At 38.7% G+C, this 17,115-nt stretch overlaps 1 protein-coding gene across 1 annotated transcript in view; it reads right to left on the minus strand.

Moving 5' to 3' along the window:
* The window catches only part of OTOGL (otogelin like), a 105,287-nt gene that overhangs the window by 71,113 nt on the left and 17,059 nt on the right, over positions 1 to 17,115 (minus strand). Inside the window, exons 14-23 of the mRNA XM_032221176.1 lie at positions 16,028 to 16,173; positions 14,724 to 14,850; positions 11,432 to 11,609; positions 9,518 to 9,642; positions 8,896 to 9,105; positions 7,776 to 7,941; positions 6,371 to 6,445; positions 5,002 to 5,054; positions 4,260 to 4,422; positions 3,603 to 3,710 (exon numbers count right to left, since the gene is read on the minus strand). Of these exons, the coding sequence (XP_032077067.1) occupies positions 3,603 to 3,710; positions 4,260 to 4,422; positions 5,002 to 5,054; positions 6,371 to 6,445; positions 7,776 to 7,941; positions 8,896 to 9,105; positions 9,518 to 9,642; positions 11,432 to 11,609; positions 14,724 to 14,850; positions 16,028 to 16,173 (1,351 nt within the window). The remainder of the gene's footprint in view (positions 1 to 3,602; positions 3,711 to 4,259; positions 4,423 to 5,001; positions 5,055 to 6,370; positions 6,446 to 7,775; positions 7,942 to 8,895; positions 9,106 to 9,517; positions 9,643 to 11,431; positions 11,610 to 14,723; positions 14,851 to 16,027; positions 16,174 to 17,115) is intronic.

Consider the following 17,115-nt stretch of genomic DNA (forward strand, 5'->3'; position numbering starts at 1 on the left):
GTGCCCAGGTGCCCGTCAAAGCGGCGCCTTATGGACACCGAGATATTCCATCTTCTCACCATCAGGGCCATAGAACAAGTTCCCAAAGGGCAGGAAGGCCTAGGGTTTTATTCCATCTTGTTCCTAGTACCAAAGAACTCCGGGGGATGGAGGGCAATCCTAGATTTGAAACAGCTCAATCAGCATATCAAATACCAAAAATTCAAAATGCAATCTCTAAAGAGCATATTGGCTTCCATCCGCCAAGGCGACATGATGACTTCCATAGACATCAAAGAAGCGTACCTCCATGTGCCCATTCATCCGGCACATCGGAAGTTCCTGCGGTTTCACTTCAACGGCCGCCATTATCAATACCGGGCCTTGCCATTCGGCCTCTCCTCGGCCCCGCGCACGTTCACCAAACTTCTGGCAGTATTGGCAGCCTCCCTTCGCTCAATTCCAATACGCATCAATTGTTATTTAGACGACGTGTTGGTGCTGTCGTCCTCTCGAGATCAGGCCCTCCGAGACCTACAGGTCACGATGGACTCATTGCGAAACCATGGATTTGTCCTCAACCTGCCCAAGAGCCATCTGCGTCCAACCACGTCCCTCCTCCATCTGGGAACCACCATCAACTCGATGTCGTGCGAGGTTTTCCTGTCCCCGGAAAGGAGGCAGAGCATATACCACCTGGCGCATCATGTGCTATCTCAACGGTGAGTACCGCTGCTGTCGCTGTCCAAACTGCTAGGGAAGATGATCTCCTGCATCGGCGTGGTGCCCTGGGCCAGGTTCCATGCGCGTCCTCTCCAGTGGTTTCTGCTGCCCTTCCAGAGAGCGCATACCAGTCATTCCCACATCAAGGTGCAGCTCCCGGGCAAGGCCAGGCGGTCCCTGCATTGGTGGATGTCGTCCAGGCTCCTCCGGGGATGTCCATTCAAGGAGCCGGACCGCGTTCAAGTTACAACGGACGCCAGTTTATTTGGATGGGGGGCCCATGCCCTGGACAGGGTGGCCCAAGGTCGCTGGTCGGATCAGGAGCTGGCGAACAGCATAAACTGGCTGGAGTTGCGGGCCATCCGTCTAGCTCTCCTGGAGTTTCGGGACATTGTATCTCATTGCCATGTGTTAATTTTGACCGACAATGTGGCCTCCAAGGCCCACATCAACCGCCAAGGGGGAACACAGTCCAGAGCTCTGATGCTGGAAGCGGAAAGGTTGTTCCATTGGGCAGAGCCCAGACTCTCATCGATTCGGGCGGAGCACATCTCGGGCGAAGCCAACACTCAGGCGGACTGGCTGAGCAGAGCGACTGTGGATCAGGGGGAGTGGCAGCTCCACCTCATTCTCTTCCAGGAACTCTCTCGCCGCTTCGGCCTACCCAAGGTGGATCTGTTTGCTCACCCGCACAACGCGCAACTTCCCCGGTTTTACTCCCGATACCAGACTCCGGGGGCGGAGGGAGTAGATGCTCTACGCAGCCGTTGGCCAGCCAGCCTTCTTTATGCCTTTCCTCCTCTCCCGATCCTTCCGTCGGTCATTCAGAAGATCTTGGCAGAACAGGCGGAAGTACTGCTGGTCGCTCCGATGTGGCCCAGACGTCCCTGGTACGCGGACCTCGTCCATCTGTCCGTTTCGCGTCCTTGGAGGATTCCGGACGACCAGATTCAGCTCAACCAAGGAGCTCTCCGGCACCCGGGCCCTCAGCTGTTGCAGTTAGCCGTGTGGCACGTGAGCGGGAGATGCTAGCGGCCCTTCACTATTCGGACGAAGTCATTTCTACAATTCAAGCGGCCCGTCGCCCGTCGACTACCCGTATTTACGAGGCTACCTGGCAGGCCTTCTGTCGGTGGTGCCGGCGCACCGGGGTCGATCCCATCAAGGCCTCGGTGCCCCAAGTTCTGGATTTCTTGCAGTCCGGCCTCAACAAGGGGTTGGCGCCAAACACGCTTCGCCGTCAGGTCACAGCCTTGTCGACGGTGGTCGGGGGTGGCCAAGGCCGCTCCTTATCTCAGCACTCGTGAGTTCGAACCTTCCTTAAGGGTGCTTCCAACTTACGACCGCCGATGGTACACCGTTATCCCACGTGGGATTTGACCTTGGTTCTCAGGGCCCTGACAGCTGCCCCCTTTGAGCCTATCCATTCCATCAGCCTCCGTTTATTGACACTCAAGACAGCCTTCCTGGTGGCCATAACATCGGCCAGGAGGGCGTCGGAGCTAGCAGCCCTTTCTGTTCGTGCGGATCTTTGCATCTTCCACCCGAACAAGGTAGTGCTTCGTTTGGATCCGACCTTTCTTCCAAAGATAAACTCATTGTTTCACAGGACTCAAGAACTTGTCCTGCCGGACTTTTGTCCTCACCCGTCTCATCCGCAGGAATGCCAGTGGCACCATCTGGATGTTCGCAGAGCTCTTCGTCGCTATGTGAAGCGCACTGCGTCGTTCCGAAGATCGGAAGCTCTGTTCGTCTCCTTCCAGCCGTCTTCAATGGGACAGAAGGTGTCCTCCCACACCATCGGCCGATGGTTGAAAGCTTGCATTGCATTGGCGTATGACACCCACTCCAGACCGGTTCCAAGGCGAATCACTCCTCATTCCACCAGGAGTGCGGCCACCACAGCGGCCTGGGCGATGCAAGCGTCTGTAGAAGAGATTTGCAGGGCGGCCACCTGGGCGTCCCCCTCACCTTTTATTCGCCACTACAAGATTGATGTCTTTGCCTCGGCTGAGGCGTCCTTTGGGCGGAGAGTGTTGCAAAGGGTCCTTCCGTCTGCGGAGGAGCCTGACCAGCCTAGCTCCCGCCCTGGGACTTAATTGCTTTGGCATATCCCATGATTGGATTCCCGGAGCAGCACACAGGAGAATGACCGTTGTCTTACCTGAACGGTCCTTCTATGGGTGCTGCGAAGGGAATCCAAACCCGCCCGCAGTTTCGGCTGGTCAGGGCTCCGTTTTGATCGTGACTCTGTGACTTCTTGTTGCTGACTGGACTTGACTATGTAGTACCGGATGACTGCGGCTTGATTGATGATTGACATAATGCTCCTTCGGTGGACTTCGTAAAGAACTGAAGGGAAACGGAAGTCCAGTCAGAGGAGGCGTGACTTTGAAATTTACATACTCAGTCTCAAGGCTAGAAGGCTAAGTTAACCCATGATTGGATTCCCTTCGCAGCACCCATAGAAGGACTGTTCAGGTAAGACAACGGTCAATTTATATTTCTGCATTGTAATGATTATTATGATATTCCTAGATATATTCCTAGATAGATTGATTAAGACTCATCATGTTATATGGTGGACTTAAAAAAACACTTTCTTCTTCATTCATTAATCTATAATTTAAATGTTTTATTTAAAAAAAATTGCTATTAAGTTTTGAAGGTGAAGACTCTTGTACATTTACTACTTGGATATGCCAGCTGATAGATTGTTTCACTGATTGATTGAGTTTTCCACCAATTTTTCTGGAGTTGCCATGGTAACCCATCAATGTTATAACCCTAATTAAGGTCATCAGTCATTGTTAAATTATTTTAACTCAAAGAACACATGCATGGCCATGTCACAGCCTATGTAGTTCTGAAGTTCATTAAAGTATAATGATCACACTTACCATGTATAACAAGGGGTAGCTATCACTTCACCTGACATATATTCCCAATCCTTCCACATGCATGGACAACTATCAGGCACATAACATTTTCCTTTATGCTCTGCCATCCTTTGAAATAGTAAAAACATAATTTTTTGGGGATGGGGATAACTATCCATATATATTTGTAATCTTTTTAATATAGAAACAGCAGATACACATTCTGTGTACACATTCTAGTTGACTCAATGGTCAAAAAGCAGAGCAGAGATAAGTTTTGAGTTCTATAGAAATCACTGTTGGGTCACATGGTAAATATATTTTAAAACAGAAAAACAGGAAAGTTGAACTTGGAATCTTTACACATAGCTTTATGGTGAAATGGACAAACAGATCCTCAATCAGGCTGCAGCTGATATTTTGGTTACTTCAGGCATCCCCTAAAACTCGCAGAAAGAATACTTTTCATTGAAAATGTATTTCTACGTTTGATAAGCTATAGGCTTATCTATTAAATTTCTTGCCTAAAAGAAAACCTATAGTAGTGCTGTGAAATCTCTTTGCATTCAGAGTAGTTGGGAATAATTAAAAATAATACAGTAGTCAAAGAAACATATATTCAACTGAACTTTGAATACATTTGCTATATCCCATGCTCTGACTTTTGGTATCACTTACCCAGGGGGACAGATGCAACCGTTGAAACATGGTGGAGAAGGTGTACAGGTAAAGTTCATAGCAATATTTATACATGTTAGTTCACAGTTTATTCCAGCTGATGGCAAGCCAGGTACATGCGATTGGCAGTCATAGTAGATCTTTCCATCAGGACATGAATGCACTATGGATATGAAATGCAAATGTTATATAATCATTTTATATTTATATTTCCAATTAATTAAATTTAGTGGTTTGCCGTCTAACACTACATTTCCAGTGATATGCCCTAACTGAATATCCTTCTAACATAATATATATAATAGTAATTTTTAAAAGATTAAGCATTCTTCAAATTGAGTTCAATTCTTCATGGACACATTTGTGACTTATCTAGGATATTTTCCATCCCAATTTCCTAGCTAGCCTTTAGCTTTGGATTTCTCTGAAGATTCCTACCCAAGTACTAATCAGGCCCGACATTTTTAGCTTCTAAAACTAGATAAGGGTCAGTCACTACTACAGACCTTTTCTTAAATTGTATGTGGCTAATATTTCTTCTGTTTAAGGGCAAATAGAAAGACTGTAAGGCTGAAAATAATGGCTTACACAACAGCTATGCAGAAAAAGGTTTGGTAAGCACAGTTAGATATATGGGTACAAATTTTAATCCCTTCCTTAGATGTTGAACATAATTTCTGCAAATAACAAAAAAGAAAGACTTATTTGGTAATTGTTATTCTAAATGAGTCAAGAAAGTTACCTGCTGGGTCAGCTGCTGCTTCATTGCATTTCATTGTTCCATTTAGACATTGGCTAGTCAAAGAAAATTTCAAAATAAAATGTTTAATAAGGGATGTCATTATTTGAACTGCTTATTACATCATATTATTATGCTAATGTGTATATTATTAACACAATTGCTTGAATTGGCGGTCACTCATAAGGATATTGCCTCAACCTCCCCCAAAGCTCCATGAGAGTTTCCCAGGTTTCTGAAGCATATAGGTTTGCTTGCGAAGTATAAATAAGAAACATCTGTTCTGCCAGTATATATTATTTTGTCAGTGGATTAATGGATGCGGATGGATGCTATCATTATGTTTAGAAATTTCATACTAATTTAATTAAAGGCTTCCAATGTTGTATTATTATTAGGCAAGAAAGACCAGGTTCACACATGGTCCAATTAAAGTGATTTACTGCTAAACAGCATATGCACAGAAATCCTGTCAACTAGCAGTTAGCACCTTCTTGGAGCTACTGTAGATAAGAATCCACAGAATTCAAGTGGGTTGGACTTTGTCTGCTTATGGCTACATAGGGATACTAGGTTAATCTCTCTTTTAACTCCACCTCCAGGTTCTATCATTCCTTCCCCTACATCTATGTTATTTAATTCCTTAGCTTTACATACCTAGTAATGATTCATGTAATTCAGTTATCCATTGAACGTAAACATTTTTAAAAAAAACACAAAAACTACCCATAACCACTGTGAAAAGGGGCTAGATTTCCCATACATTTTGTTTATCTGTCAGGACAAACATACTGTATTCTGAAGATAAATCAGTGGCTACCTACTGTATTTCTTGGTTATATTAAAGTCCATGTCTGAACTGGGATCTACTCTGATGGTAGATTTAAGAGCATATAGACTAAATTGGCAGTAATCTCCCCAACCATAGTAGCTCAAAACAGCTGATTATGATGAGAAAAGCCAGGGCCAATATTATAGTTCATAAAGTATACATGTATAGTATAACAGAAGGTTAAGTGGTTTGATATATAAAAATAAGCCTACATTTCCATAGAAACATAAACAAACCCTTTTTACTGTACTAGACCAAATAATAAAATAAGTTTACTTGGTATATTGGATAGTAATCATACAGAAGTGATTAAGTGGTTAAGAAAGATGCATCCAGAGGGCAAAATGAGCCAGTTTTTATTCTGCCATAATAGTTCACAGTTTTACTATCATACTAAGTAAGAAAAAGCAGGAAATTGTTTAGGAAAACATGCTAAATTTTTATAAAATCAAAACATGCCTATATCTAACTCAAAAATTAAATGCAGAAAAAGTCAATCTACAAATTCAGTCAAAATGAAATTCTTCATGTGAAACTTACCATGATCCCGATGGTGTGGGCAAAATTTCTCCAGGCTGAAAACTTCTGCCTTTATAATAACATCGACAGCTAGGCCTAATTTTTTAAAAATATATTTTATTTATTTGTTATTATCTTGCCTTTCTTACTTTGGGAATAACTGAAGGCAACGAATACACTTAATACTTCTTCATCCTCTTATTTCCCCCCCCCCCAAAAAAAACCCCAATCTTGTAAGGTGGGTTGTTTGAGAGAGAATCACTGGTCCAAATCACCCAACCAGCTTTTTCGTCTAAGATGTGCTCCCCACTTTTTTCCCTTTGTTATCCAAAACTGCTTATCAGAAAATTCTTTTCATGTAATGTAGGTAAAAATCTTTAAGTCAGTTTAAATCTCACTGTTGTGATTGGGCAGTGGGTTTGTATGTTGTTATCTCCCAAAATCTCACTTTTACTCAATTTTGAATAATTTACTCAAGTTTGGGAAGCTCTGGCTTAGGTTCTGAGATCAACTAAGGTTAGCTAGGTGCTGCCACCTGCTGAGGCAAATTCTAGTAGGAGATTGTTTTAAGAACATAAAAACAGCCATCTTAGTTCAGTTTCTTATAGTTGACCAACCAGATACCTCTGAGATAGGTAAGCCACCTCCCCATCCATTCTGGGGGTAACTTTAATACTTCAAGACAAATAGATCTCAACAGTTCTGTCCTCCAAGAATTTATTCAATTTTCTCTAAAGCCATCCAAATTATTGTCTACCATCATAATTTTGTGATAATGAATGACAAAGGTTAATTATATGCTGAATGAAAAACTGCATCCTTTTGTTCCTATATTTAGTAATCAGCTTCATTGGATGACTTGATTCTGCTTTGTGAGTTGGAGAGAAAGATTTGCCTGACCATAGCAACAGCAACAGGACTTAGATTTATATACTGGCGTCACAGTGCTTTACAGTCCTCTCTAAGCGGTTTACAGAGTCAGCATATTGGCCCCAACAATCTGTATCCACATTTTATTGCCTCAAAAGGATGGGCAACTGAGATAACCTTGAGCCAGTGAGAATCAAACTGCTGGCAGTCAGCTGGCGGTCAGCAGAATCAGTCCACAATATTGCATTCTAACTACTGTGCCACCATGGCTTTTATACACCTCAATCATGTTTTTCCTCAGTTGCCTTTTCTCTAAACTATGGAAGTCTCAAATGTTCTAACTTTTTCTGATAGGAAAAATATTTGAGTCATCTGATCATATTGGTTGCATTCTTTTGCATTTTTAATCCTAACCCTAACCCTTTTCTCCAAATGGGGCAATTGAGCAGAGACATCATGCCAAACCTCACTGTTTCTTCCTCTTAAACACAGAGTCACAATAGCATGGCTTTGTGCTAGTTTAAAAATGCATTTAACTAAATTTGCTATAGCTTACATTGGCACGCAAAAATTAATAGATTCTTCGAAGTATTTTCCTTCAGGGCAGTTACAGCCTTCAGCGCAGTCATTATCACAAGCGTCCACAAGAGAAAGGGAAGAACAGGAGTGTTCACAGAAGGAGGAACATGGGTGATACAGCATTCCACTTCTGCATGCTAATGCTAGGGAGATACATCAAATTGCAGGAATATCAGAAATTCTATACAAAATATAGCACAAAATCTTCTCTTTTTTTCTCAGTTAAGCCTACTCTAGGTTAGAACAGATTGCCCTCCAGAAACTTTGCTTGAGAACTTGGTTACATATAATAGGTGGTAGCAGGGGTGGGATCCTATCAATTTAATAACCAGTTAACTGAACGTGCACTTTGCCAGGATGCGCACTGCGCGCGCATGCACAACTTAGAGAATACTTAGCTTTCAGATTGCTCCTTGGGGAGGAAAACAGCTGAGGTGTGGCAATCCACTCTGTGACTCAGCTGAGAAGATAAAGGTAGGTAAAGTGCAGGGGCAGGCGGGCCTACTTGCTCCTGGGAGCGAACTGGTTCGCTCCAAGCTGATCTTCGGAGCTACAGGTTCACCCGAACCTGCCAGAACTGGTAGAATCCCACCCCTAGGTGGCAGACAAACACAGGTATTCATAAAGCAACATTTAGCAGAATGGTGGCAGGGGGGAAGTGTTTAATCATAAATACATGCCAGGCAGCTTTTCTCCCATGGGGTCTCCAAGAAAATCCTAATTTCAAGTTAGAAATATAAGTCATTCAGACAACGCTGCATTTTAAATCACCTAATTTGAACACATGCACATTCACTCCCATTCTCAGTACACCAAGACCAATGTAGATTTTGCATGGGGGATAGACATGTAGCTGTATTTATTAGGCAATAGGAAGCTAAAGGTGTCAGAATTTTTTCTTCTGTAGAGGTACAGTAAATTGGGTTAAAGATATCTTAAATTAGCTACTTTTTACTATACACGGATAATCTCATACATTTCGAATATCTACTTTGATTCAACATAATAACCAGCTTCACATTATAGACTTGATTAAGAAATAAAGGAATTCAGATCAGGTCCTATTTGGTTGGTATTCTCATTTCTGTTTTACTTACCACAGTATGAAACATGAGATCTGAAATCTATAGTAATCCCATGTTTGCTGCAAATATAAGCATAGTGTGCAAATGCATTGCACAAGCAACTTCTCCCACATTTACAAGCATCAAAGCGACATAGCTGATAATATAAATCTGGACTGATGTATATGTGACATGGAGCAAAGAGTTCTTGATTGATGAGATCACAATGGGATGCATATGCAACTATGAAAAATTGACATGAAAAAATTTATCTTGTTTATTAGTTAGAAATCCAAAAGTAAATAGCATACACACACACATGCACAAACACACACACACATTAGATACTACTGTAAAACTAGATATTGATTAAAATGTAATACATCCCAATATATCAACATAGTCCCATTCCACTGACCTAAAAGGGATTAAACCATAGTAAGTAAAACATCTTCATGACCATTTAAAGTAATGAGTAAACAAATAGACAGTGTTGCCTTTACTAAAAATATTAAACAAAGATTAAAGGAATAGTTTGATGTTTTAAAACATCAGAAAGTAGGGGAAAATTCAGACACCAAACAAGACTTGTAATCTAGTAATGCAACTATGATAAGCTTTAGATTAAAAATCTCCAAATAAATGAAAAATGTACCATTTTGTTGATTAACGTTGCAAGGATCAACTACAGGAATGTTGACAGGCATGTGACATGCTGATGAAATCTTCCATGCATTAGCATGAAGTTGTGGGGTTCCTTCAATCATTCCTGATGGGGAACTAAGGGGAAAAATGAGAATGATTAAACAAAAGAATCAAGCTGTCCAGGAAAATATGTTTAATATGGAATATTCTGTTGTCTTCTGAGATATGCCCATAAGGAAAAGTTCTGTGTTAACATGATGGTTGTATAGATTGATTGATTTGACTTCACATTAATACCAAGAGGGGAGCATGCTGGCCAGAACTTCAGCTGAACATTTCCAGTTTTACTGTGCTGCATATGTTGACCATGTCAGTTTCTCAGTCTATATTTTGAAGTACTATATATTAGCACAGCAATTATACAAATGTCATCTTCTTTGTAGGACTCTATATACTGCGTCAGCGTGTGTGTCTATGTGTGTCTGTATGTATCATATACTGTAGAGATGATAGTTATATAATATATGGATGGGTGGGTGGGTGGATGGATGGATGGATGGATGGATACTATTTCATTTCTGTGCCCAGAGCATCAGGTAAATCTATGATGTTGTCTTCCAGATCTTAGAAATTTTCTCACAATGGCCCAGCTACAGAGAGGACAATCAAGAGCAGCATTCCCTTGCATCTAATTATCTGGGGGATAATATTCTTTGATGCTAATATATCTCCTGAATTTTACATGTCACCCCATCTCCCCTCTCCCGAGTTGATGCAAAACCCAACCTACATGGCTACATGTCTGTGAAGGAAAGAAACTCCTCTGCCCTAACTAGATTTCAGAAAGACAAGCCACATCTGCCTTCTCTCCCATTTAAATTAATGGCTCCAATAGCAATAATGATAGTTTATTATGAGTACAATTTTATGTGTCCATTTGAGAGAACACTGGAAGTTTAGTCATGGCAACTGGACTTCATTTCTTTTTTGGTCTGAAATGTTTTGCTGCTTATCCAATTAACTTCTTCAGCTACTTGGATAAGCAGCAAAACATTTCAAACCAAAACACAAAAGTCCAGTTGGCATGGCTCAATTTCCAGGAAACTCTGCCTGGATGACAGAGAATCTTCGTCACCATCTTCAAGAACACTTTGTATTTAGAAGGCTATATAAATGTCCTCTGGCTTTTAAAACTGCAATAATATAATCATGTATATGATGTAATATGGAAGACCCTGTAAACACAACTCCTAAGAAAAACCTCTGTACATAACAATGATAATTCAGGATGTCTTATAAGAAATGAACAAGCAAGTAAAAATAAAAATTGAAAACTATTCTTAAGAGTGTACCGAAACAAACAAGACAGCTACTTTTGTCCAAGTTTATAATGCTTCCATTTCTATTTTTCCCTAAGTACATTCTGTTGACCATCAGCATAAGTCAAAGGTTGGTAAAAAGAGTACCTAGAGTCATTTTTAATTGTTATAATATACTGATAACTTCAGAGTGCTTGTGAAAAAGAGAACATCTAATTCCCTCCCTGCTTATTTGTAGTTTCTATTTAAACTTATAAGTTTCCATGCCAACTGCAGTTTCCTTTGATCCACTAAACATTTGCTGAATTGTGTTGCTGGTTTTTGTCTGAGTCTGTTATTTTTGCTCTCCTTTAAAATGGCTTTAATCTGTTCTATCTGATAACATTTTATTGCCTTTTGTAATTTTAGATGTGTTTATTATTATTTCTTTACTTTATATCTACAGTCAGATTATTTTTATAAATGAAATACGAAAGCATCTGTCAAAATAGGGCTTCTCTGAATTTAAAAAAATTGGGGGGTGGGGTTGTAACAAGTTGCAGCATGCGTTTTATACTTTAACCAGTGCAAATGACCAGAATTATTCACTTGTAAATCCAACTCACAGAAAATCGTCTCTCAGATTTCCATTATAGGTTCCGCAGAGACCCATAGTTCTGCTCTTCCACTCAGCTCTGAGTTGAATATACACTCTTTTGCCATCTTTAGCAAACTGGATTTTTAAACCAAATTTAGTTTTTAGCTGCACAAACAATGAAGACAGGTTCTGTACTTCCACATATCCTGAATGTAACAGAAAAAGAATTAAATTCTGTATGCATACATAGATTCATTTCCATTACACTATTCTTTTTGGGAATAAGCATTATTACAGGTAGTCCTTGACTTTAAACTATTTGTTTAGTGATCGTTTGAAATTACAAAGATTTGAAAAAAGGGACTTACAATTGGTACTTGAATGTATTCACCACAGTCACATGATCAAAATTCAGGTGCTTGGCAACTGGCAGGTATCCATGCCAGTTGCAGTGTCCCAGGATCACATGATTGCCATTTGCTGCTTTCCTAGCTAGGTCTGACAAGCAGAGTCAACAGGAAAGCCAGCTTTACTTAACATTCACGTGATTCACTTAACAACCACAGCAAAATAGGTCACAAGACTGGGCATGATTCATTTAACGACCACTTTTCTTAGGGGTGAAAATTCTGGTCCCAATTGTGGTCATAAATTGAGGGCTACCTGTATGCAACATGGAAAAAGGAGTTTCACATGTCACCCCATCTTCCCTCTACCTAGTTGATGCAAAACCCAACCTACATGGCTACATGTCTGTGAAGGAAAGAAACTCCTCTGCCCTAACTAGATTTCAGAAAGACAAGCCACATCTGCCTTCTCTCCCATTTAGATTAATGGCTCCAATAGCAATAATGATAGCTTATTATGAGACTAATTCTATAGCCCTTTAGTACAATTTTATGTGTCCATTTGAGAGAACACTGGAAGTTTAGTCATGGCAACTGGACCTCATTTCTTTTTTGGTCTGAAATGTTTTGCTGCTTATCCAATTAACTTCTTCAGCTACTTGGATAAGCAGCAAAACGTTTCAAACCAAAACACAAAAGTCCATTTGGCATGGCTCAACTTCCAGGAAACTCTGCCTGGATGACAGAAAATCTTCATCATCATCGTCAAGAACACTTTGTATTTAGAAGGCTATCTAACTGTCCTGCATGGAAAAGGGAGTAAGAAACAGCAAGCAAAGAAACTAAAAATATGAGAACAAATAAAAGGAAAGGAAATATGGTTAAATCTTGTTTATATTCCCAAACTATTCACTGTGCTTCATAGTTTTATAGCCTTGCAAATCATAATTGGTTCCACCATGTTTATGCTTCAGGGTCTCGTTTGTTAATAATTACATCTTTTTTTAAAAAAAATCTCAGTAGGTCTGTTCAGTTACAGCTTTTCCGTCTTCTTCCTCTTGACTCATTCACTCTTCCTTTATATATTTCTTTTGTGATTGAATATTCTTTTGTTCTCTATATATTGTCAAACCATTTCAATATACTTTGTTGAACTGAACAGCCATGTTCACTAGAACTCATTGTTGACCTGATTCAATCCATATCCACTCCAAACCCATTCTTGATTCTGTTTTTTACTTGTTTCACCACATATTCTTTTTAATTTGCCTCTTCTGATGGATTCTGCAGAACATCATGGTAGGTGGTTCTTGGTGGAGCTACACAAAAATATACTATCCCTTTTTTTCTATAGAAACATTGGCTGAGTATTTGACTTTTCTGAACATTCAAATGACTTTAAATAAAATAATTACTCACAGCTAATATGTAATTCCTATATCTCAAGTGAAAGACTATTTTTTTCCACAGGGACAAGTGTGACATACAAATGAATCGTGATAAGAGAAAATTATGAAAACTCTTTAATTTATTTTTGCTTTTCTAAACAGAAAGATAAAACTGTGGCCCATGATGGATGAAATTTCTATAATGACTCTGTAATGGAAGTATAATACAGCAACTAACTGCAACAAGATATGGCTTAAAGCTACAACATTTGTCCCAATTCAATTGTTTTGCCACATAGAATATCATAAATGATAGCCAGCTAGTTCAGTTCTTGTGATCAATCAGATCTAGCTATTTGATTTGAACCAACCCTTGGCTCCTAAACTGACAAGATGTTTACTGAAGCTACAAGGTTTGAATTATAAATTCATTTTAATTCATTTAAAAGATAATGTTGATCTAATATCCTTTTGCGAAAATATGTTCAGAACCATATTGCAGGAAACAGCTATATTCATTGGAGAATCCTCCTGAGATCCTCTGGTCTTCATATCATGCTTGGACTAATGGCTTGGTAGTTCCTTCCAGGGAAGGCCCCACCTGACATCTACCCTTATTCCTAATGTTCAAGAAAGATAGATCTATCACAGTCTTTTATTTATTAAAAAGCCAAGAAGCATTGAAAATGGAAATAATATCAATAGTGTAAACTCCTCACCATGTAACAAAGAAGCATGGTATCTAGAAAAGTCACCACTTCCGCAATCTTTTTGGTGATAAGAAAACCAATCTCATACGACATTAAAAAATAATGTTAAAAATAGCTAAAATGTAAAACCTACCTTTAACTTCAAAAATAAAAATGCAAACATTGAATGTTAAAGAAGATAAAGAGCTGCCTAGCTCATTAAAAAAAAAAACTTGGTAAGTCAAAGTTGCATCTGAAAGAAAATGCAGATCCTCCAGGCAGATCATGCAGATTTGCTAAAATGAAATGCCATCTGCCCTTAAGTCTCCATAAATAGACAAGACTGTGTTACAAATTAATATTATTAATTAGAAGAAAATTTGACAAAGGAAAACATATTGTCTGGAATACAACCTGAAGTACAAAATGGTAGTTAAAATATATGCAATTCTCCAACTTATAGAGAGGGAGAAAGAAAATGAGACTTAGCAAAGGCAAAGGATAGAAATAAAATCGTAGACTTGCCTAATTCTGTCTCACCATCTTAGCTGTTTTAATTTGAATAGCAATTTTCCAAAGAAAAAGTGTCTCTACTTCATTTATCTAGACTCCTGGAAATTCCCAAGTTTACTGAATGGCTGTGAGAACAAAAATACTTTTTTCCAAATGTGGTCAACAGACTTCAATAATATTCTGCTTTTTGTTTTAAAACAATGGAACTTGTTTGATCTCCAGCAAAAGGAGGAGAGGTCTCTGTATTTTGCCCAATGCAGCCTGGCATAAGGGACTGGTGGAAAACTACATGATAATATATTTATTTCTCAGCTTGGTTAATACAGTACAGGAATTTAGGTACATGAAGATAATTAACTATTGAGTAATAAATGGCATCCTACCATTTAGGGTGAATCCCTGGCTGAAGGAACCATACTGTATTTCACCACCCCGGATGAGAGTCACTTGCTTGCTTATGTCATCTTCAAAAATTAGCGTCAAAGACTGAATGCAGTCATAATCAATGCTCTGTATGAACCAAAGGAAGAGGAGGACTGAGTCTTATGGGAAAAGGAACATATAGAGCAAATGTTGTTAATCTGCATTAGATTCCAATTTTTAACAATATTCCATTTTTATTTTACTTTTCTCCCCACCCCAAAATTTATTCTTACAACATTTTTGTAAAATAGATTAATCTTGAACTGCTTTTAAGATTGTAATGTATATGCAACCTAGCTGGGAATATTGAACAGTACACGCTCATATTGAAAAAGTAATAGCTAACAGTTATTTATGCTGGTGTGAGACTTATGGTGGCCTAGAGTTCCCCAGGCCTCACAGTTTGGAAAAGTTATCTAGGTGACAGAGAGTGACATGATGATTTTTCAAGACAAAATGGTGAATTAAATGCTAGCGTAAAGCACCAGTAAAAGAGTTTTAAGACCTTTTGATATGATTAAAAGAAAGTTCAGTTTTGAATTATAAAGAGAAGTATATTTATTACTTAAAACAAAAAATCACTTCATGAAAATGTACACTGCAAAACACAGGTGCAAAATGTAAATGTAATGTACCTAATAAAAATAACTGAAACTGTTGAAACATAACCAGTATTAATTAAAAAGCATCACAGCTAACTTTTTCTCTCTCTTAGAATCCAATCACTTCAGTTAATCAACTAAAATAATTTTAAAATAATTCAAATATTTCATCACATTCAGCGTATCCCAGATTTAACCCACCATCATTTTAAACGCTTGATCAAATATTTTTATACACTCTGAGCTTCCAGATCTATTGTTCCAAGAAAAGATCACATAAAATATCAAATAAATATCTTAGTCAGTTTCAAAATGCTCTTATCTGGTTGGCAATATACCAAGCTGTTCAGACCTGTCACCAAGAGCATTTATCTGTCTAACACACCTGGTCAGACTGTAACCAAATATGTAGATGCTTGTGTAATCATGCGTGAATGAAAAACCCCTGTAGACTTAATCACAGTAAAGGCACAATTACTTTTACAAAGCCAGTGCTTACAGTTGAAACAAAATCCAAGTTCAGATCATACAAGATACTCAATATCAAGAAAAATACTGATTTTTTATTGCTAATCTTCATAAGTAATTTATTGGCTTTCTCTAAATTAGATATATAGGGATTTATTTATCAACACAAAATGTTAATTAAACCGTCAACTCACCTGTTCACAGGGACTTTTCTGTAAAGTAAGTGTGAATTTATCTTTCCCAGTGCCTTTTACCAAAATATACTGACAGCTCCCAAGAAAGGTATAATGGCGACCATCAAAAGTTGTGAAATGGGATTCATCAACAATTGAACATTCAGCTTAAAATAAAGATTGATCATTACAAAAAGTGTATTATTTTTTATTTTTATTTATTTATTTGATTTCTTTGATTCCAACCAACTCTGAGAGCAACACTAAAAGCATAACATAAACTAAAGGGCAACATTACAACTGAAAAGCAACATAAAAACTAGTAAAAAGAAATTAAATAAGAATTAATCCAAAAGGAATTACTTGCCTGAACCACAAACCAGGGATTATTTTACCTAGTGATTTTATGTAGATGTTGAATATTTGTATTCAGTTTCTAATATATGTATTGCATAGAATCAAAGCAAATGTAAAGTGCCTTCATTGTGCAATGTATTGCTCTTCTAACATTCATCACACAATGTGCATTTTCTCTTAAATTTTTAACATTATTTAATATGCACTAATGAAAGCTGTTCCAGGACATGCCATAAACTGAATTTCAAAAGTAATTTGCAATTCAGAGCTCATAGAAGTTCATTGCTAAAGAAAATGTCCCCTTTGATTTGAGCAGTCCTTTAAGTCTCCTGGTGGTTTCATGGAGAGGTCCTTATAAGAAAAGGGTTTTAACAAATCAGAATTGTTTTTACATTGTCTTCTCCTGTATTGTTAGTTTGAATTCCTTGTCCGGGATTTCCAGATGATCTCTTGCCTGAGTACTAACCAGATCTGATCCTGCTTAGATTTTCAAGGTCACCCAAGGAGATATTTAGTCTTAAACATCTTTCAAGGTCTTCCATGCACTCAAGTAGTTATAGATTGCAATTAGAAAAATAAATGTACTTTTGCTTATTTATGCAGCTACAAGTAGACATCAACTTACAATCATTCATTTAATGGTTCAAAGTTTACATTGGCCTAAAAAAAGTGATGTATAACCTCTCCTCAAAATTAAAACCATTGTACTGAGCCTGGGTTCACATGAATACAATTCAAATGCTTGGCAATTG

This window comes from Thamnophis elegans, chromosome 7, assembly GCF_009769535.1.
Source record: "Thamnophis elegans isolate rThaEle1 chromosome 7, rThaEle1.pri, whole genome shotgun sequence".
Taxonomy (NCBI): domain Eukaryota; kingdom Metazoa; phylum Chordata; class Lepidosauria; order Squamata; family Colubridae; genus Thamnophis; species Thamnophis elegans.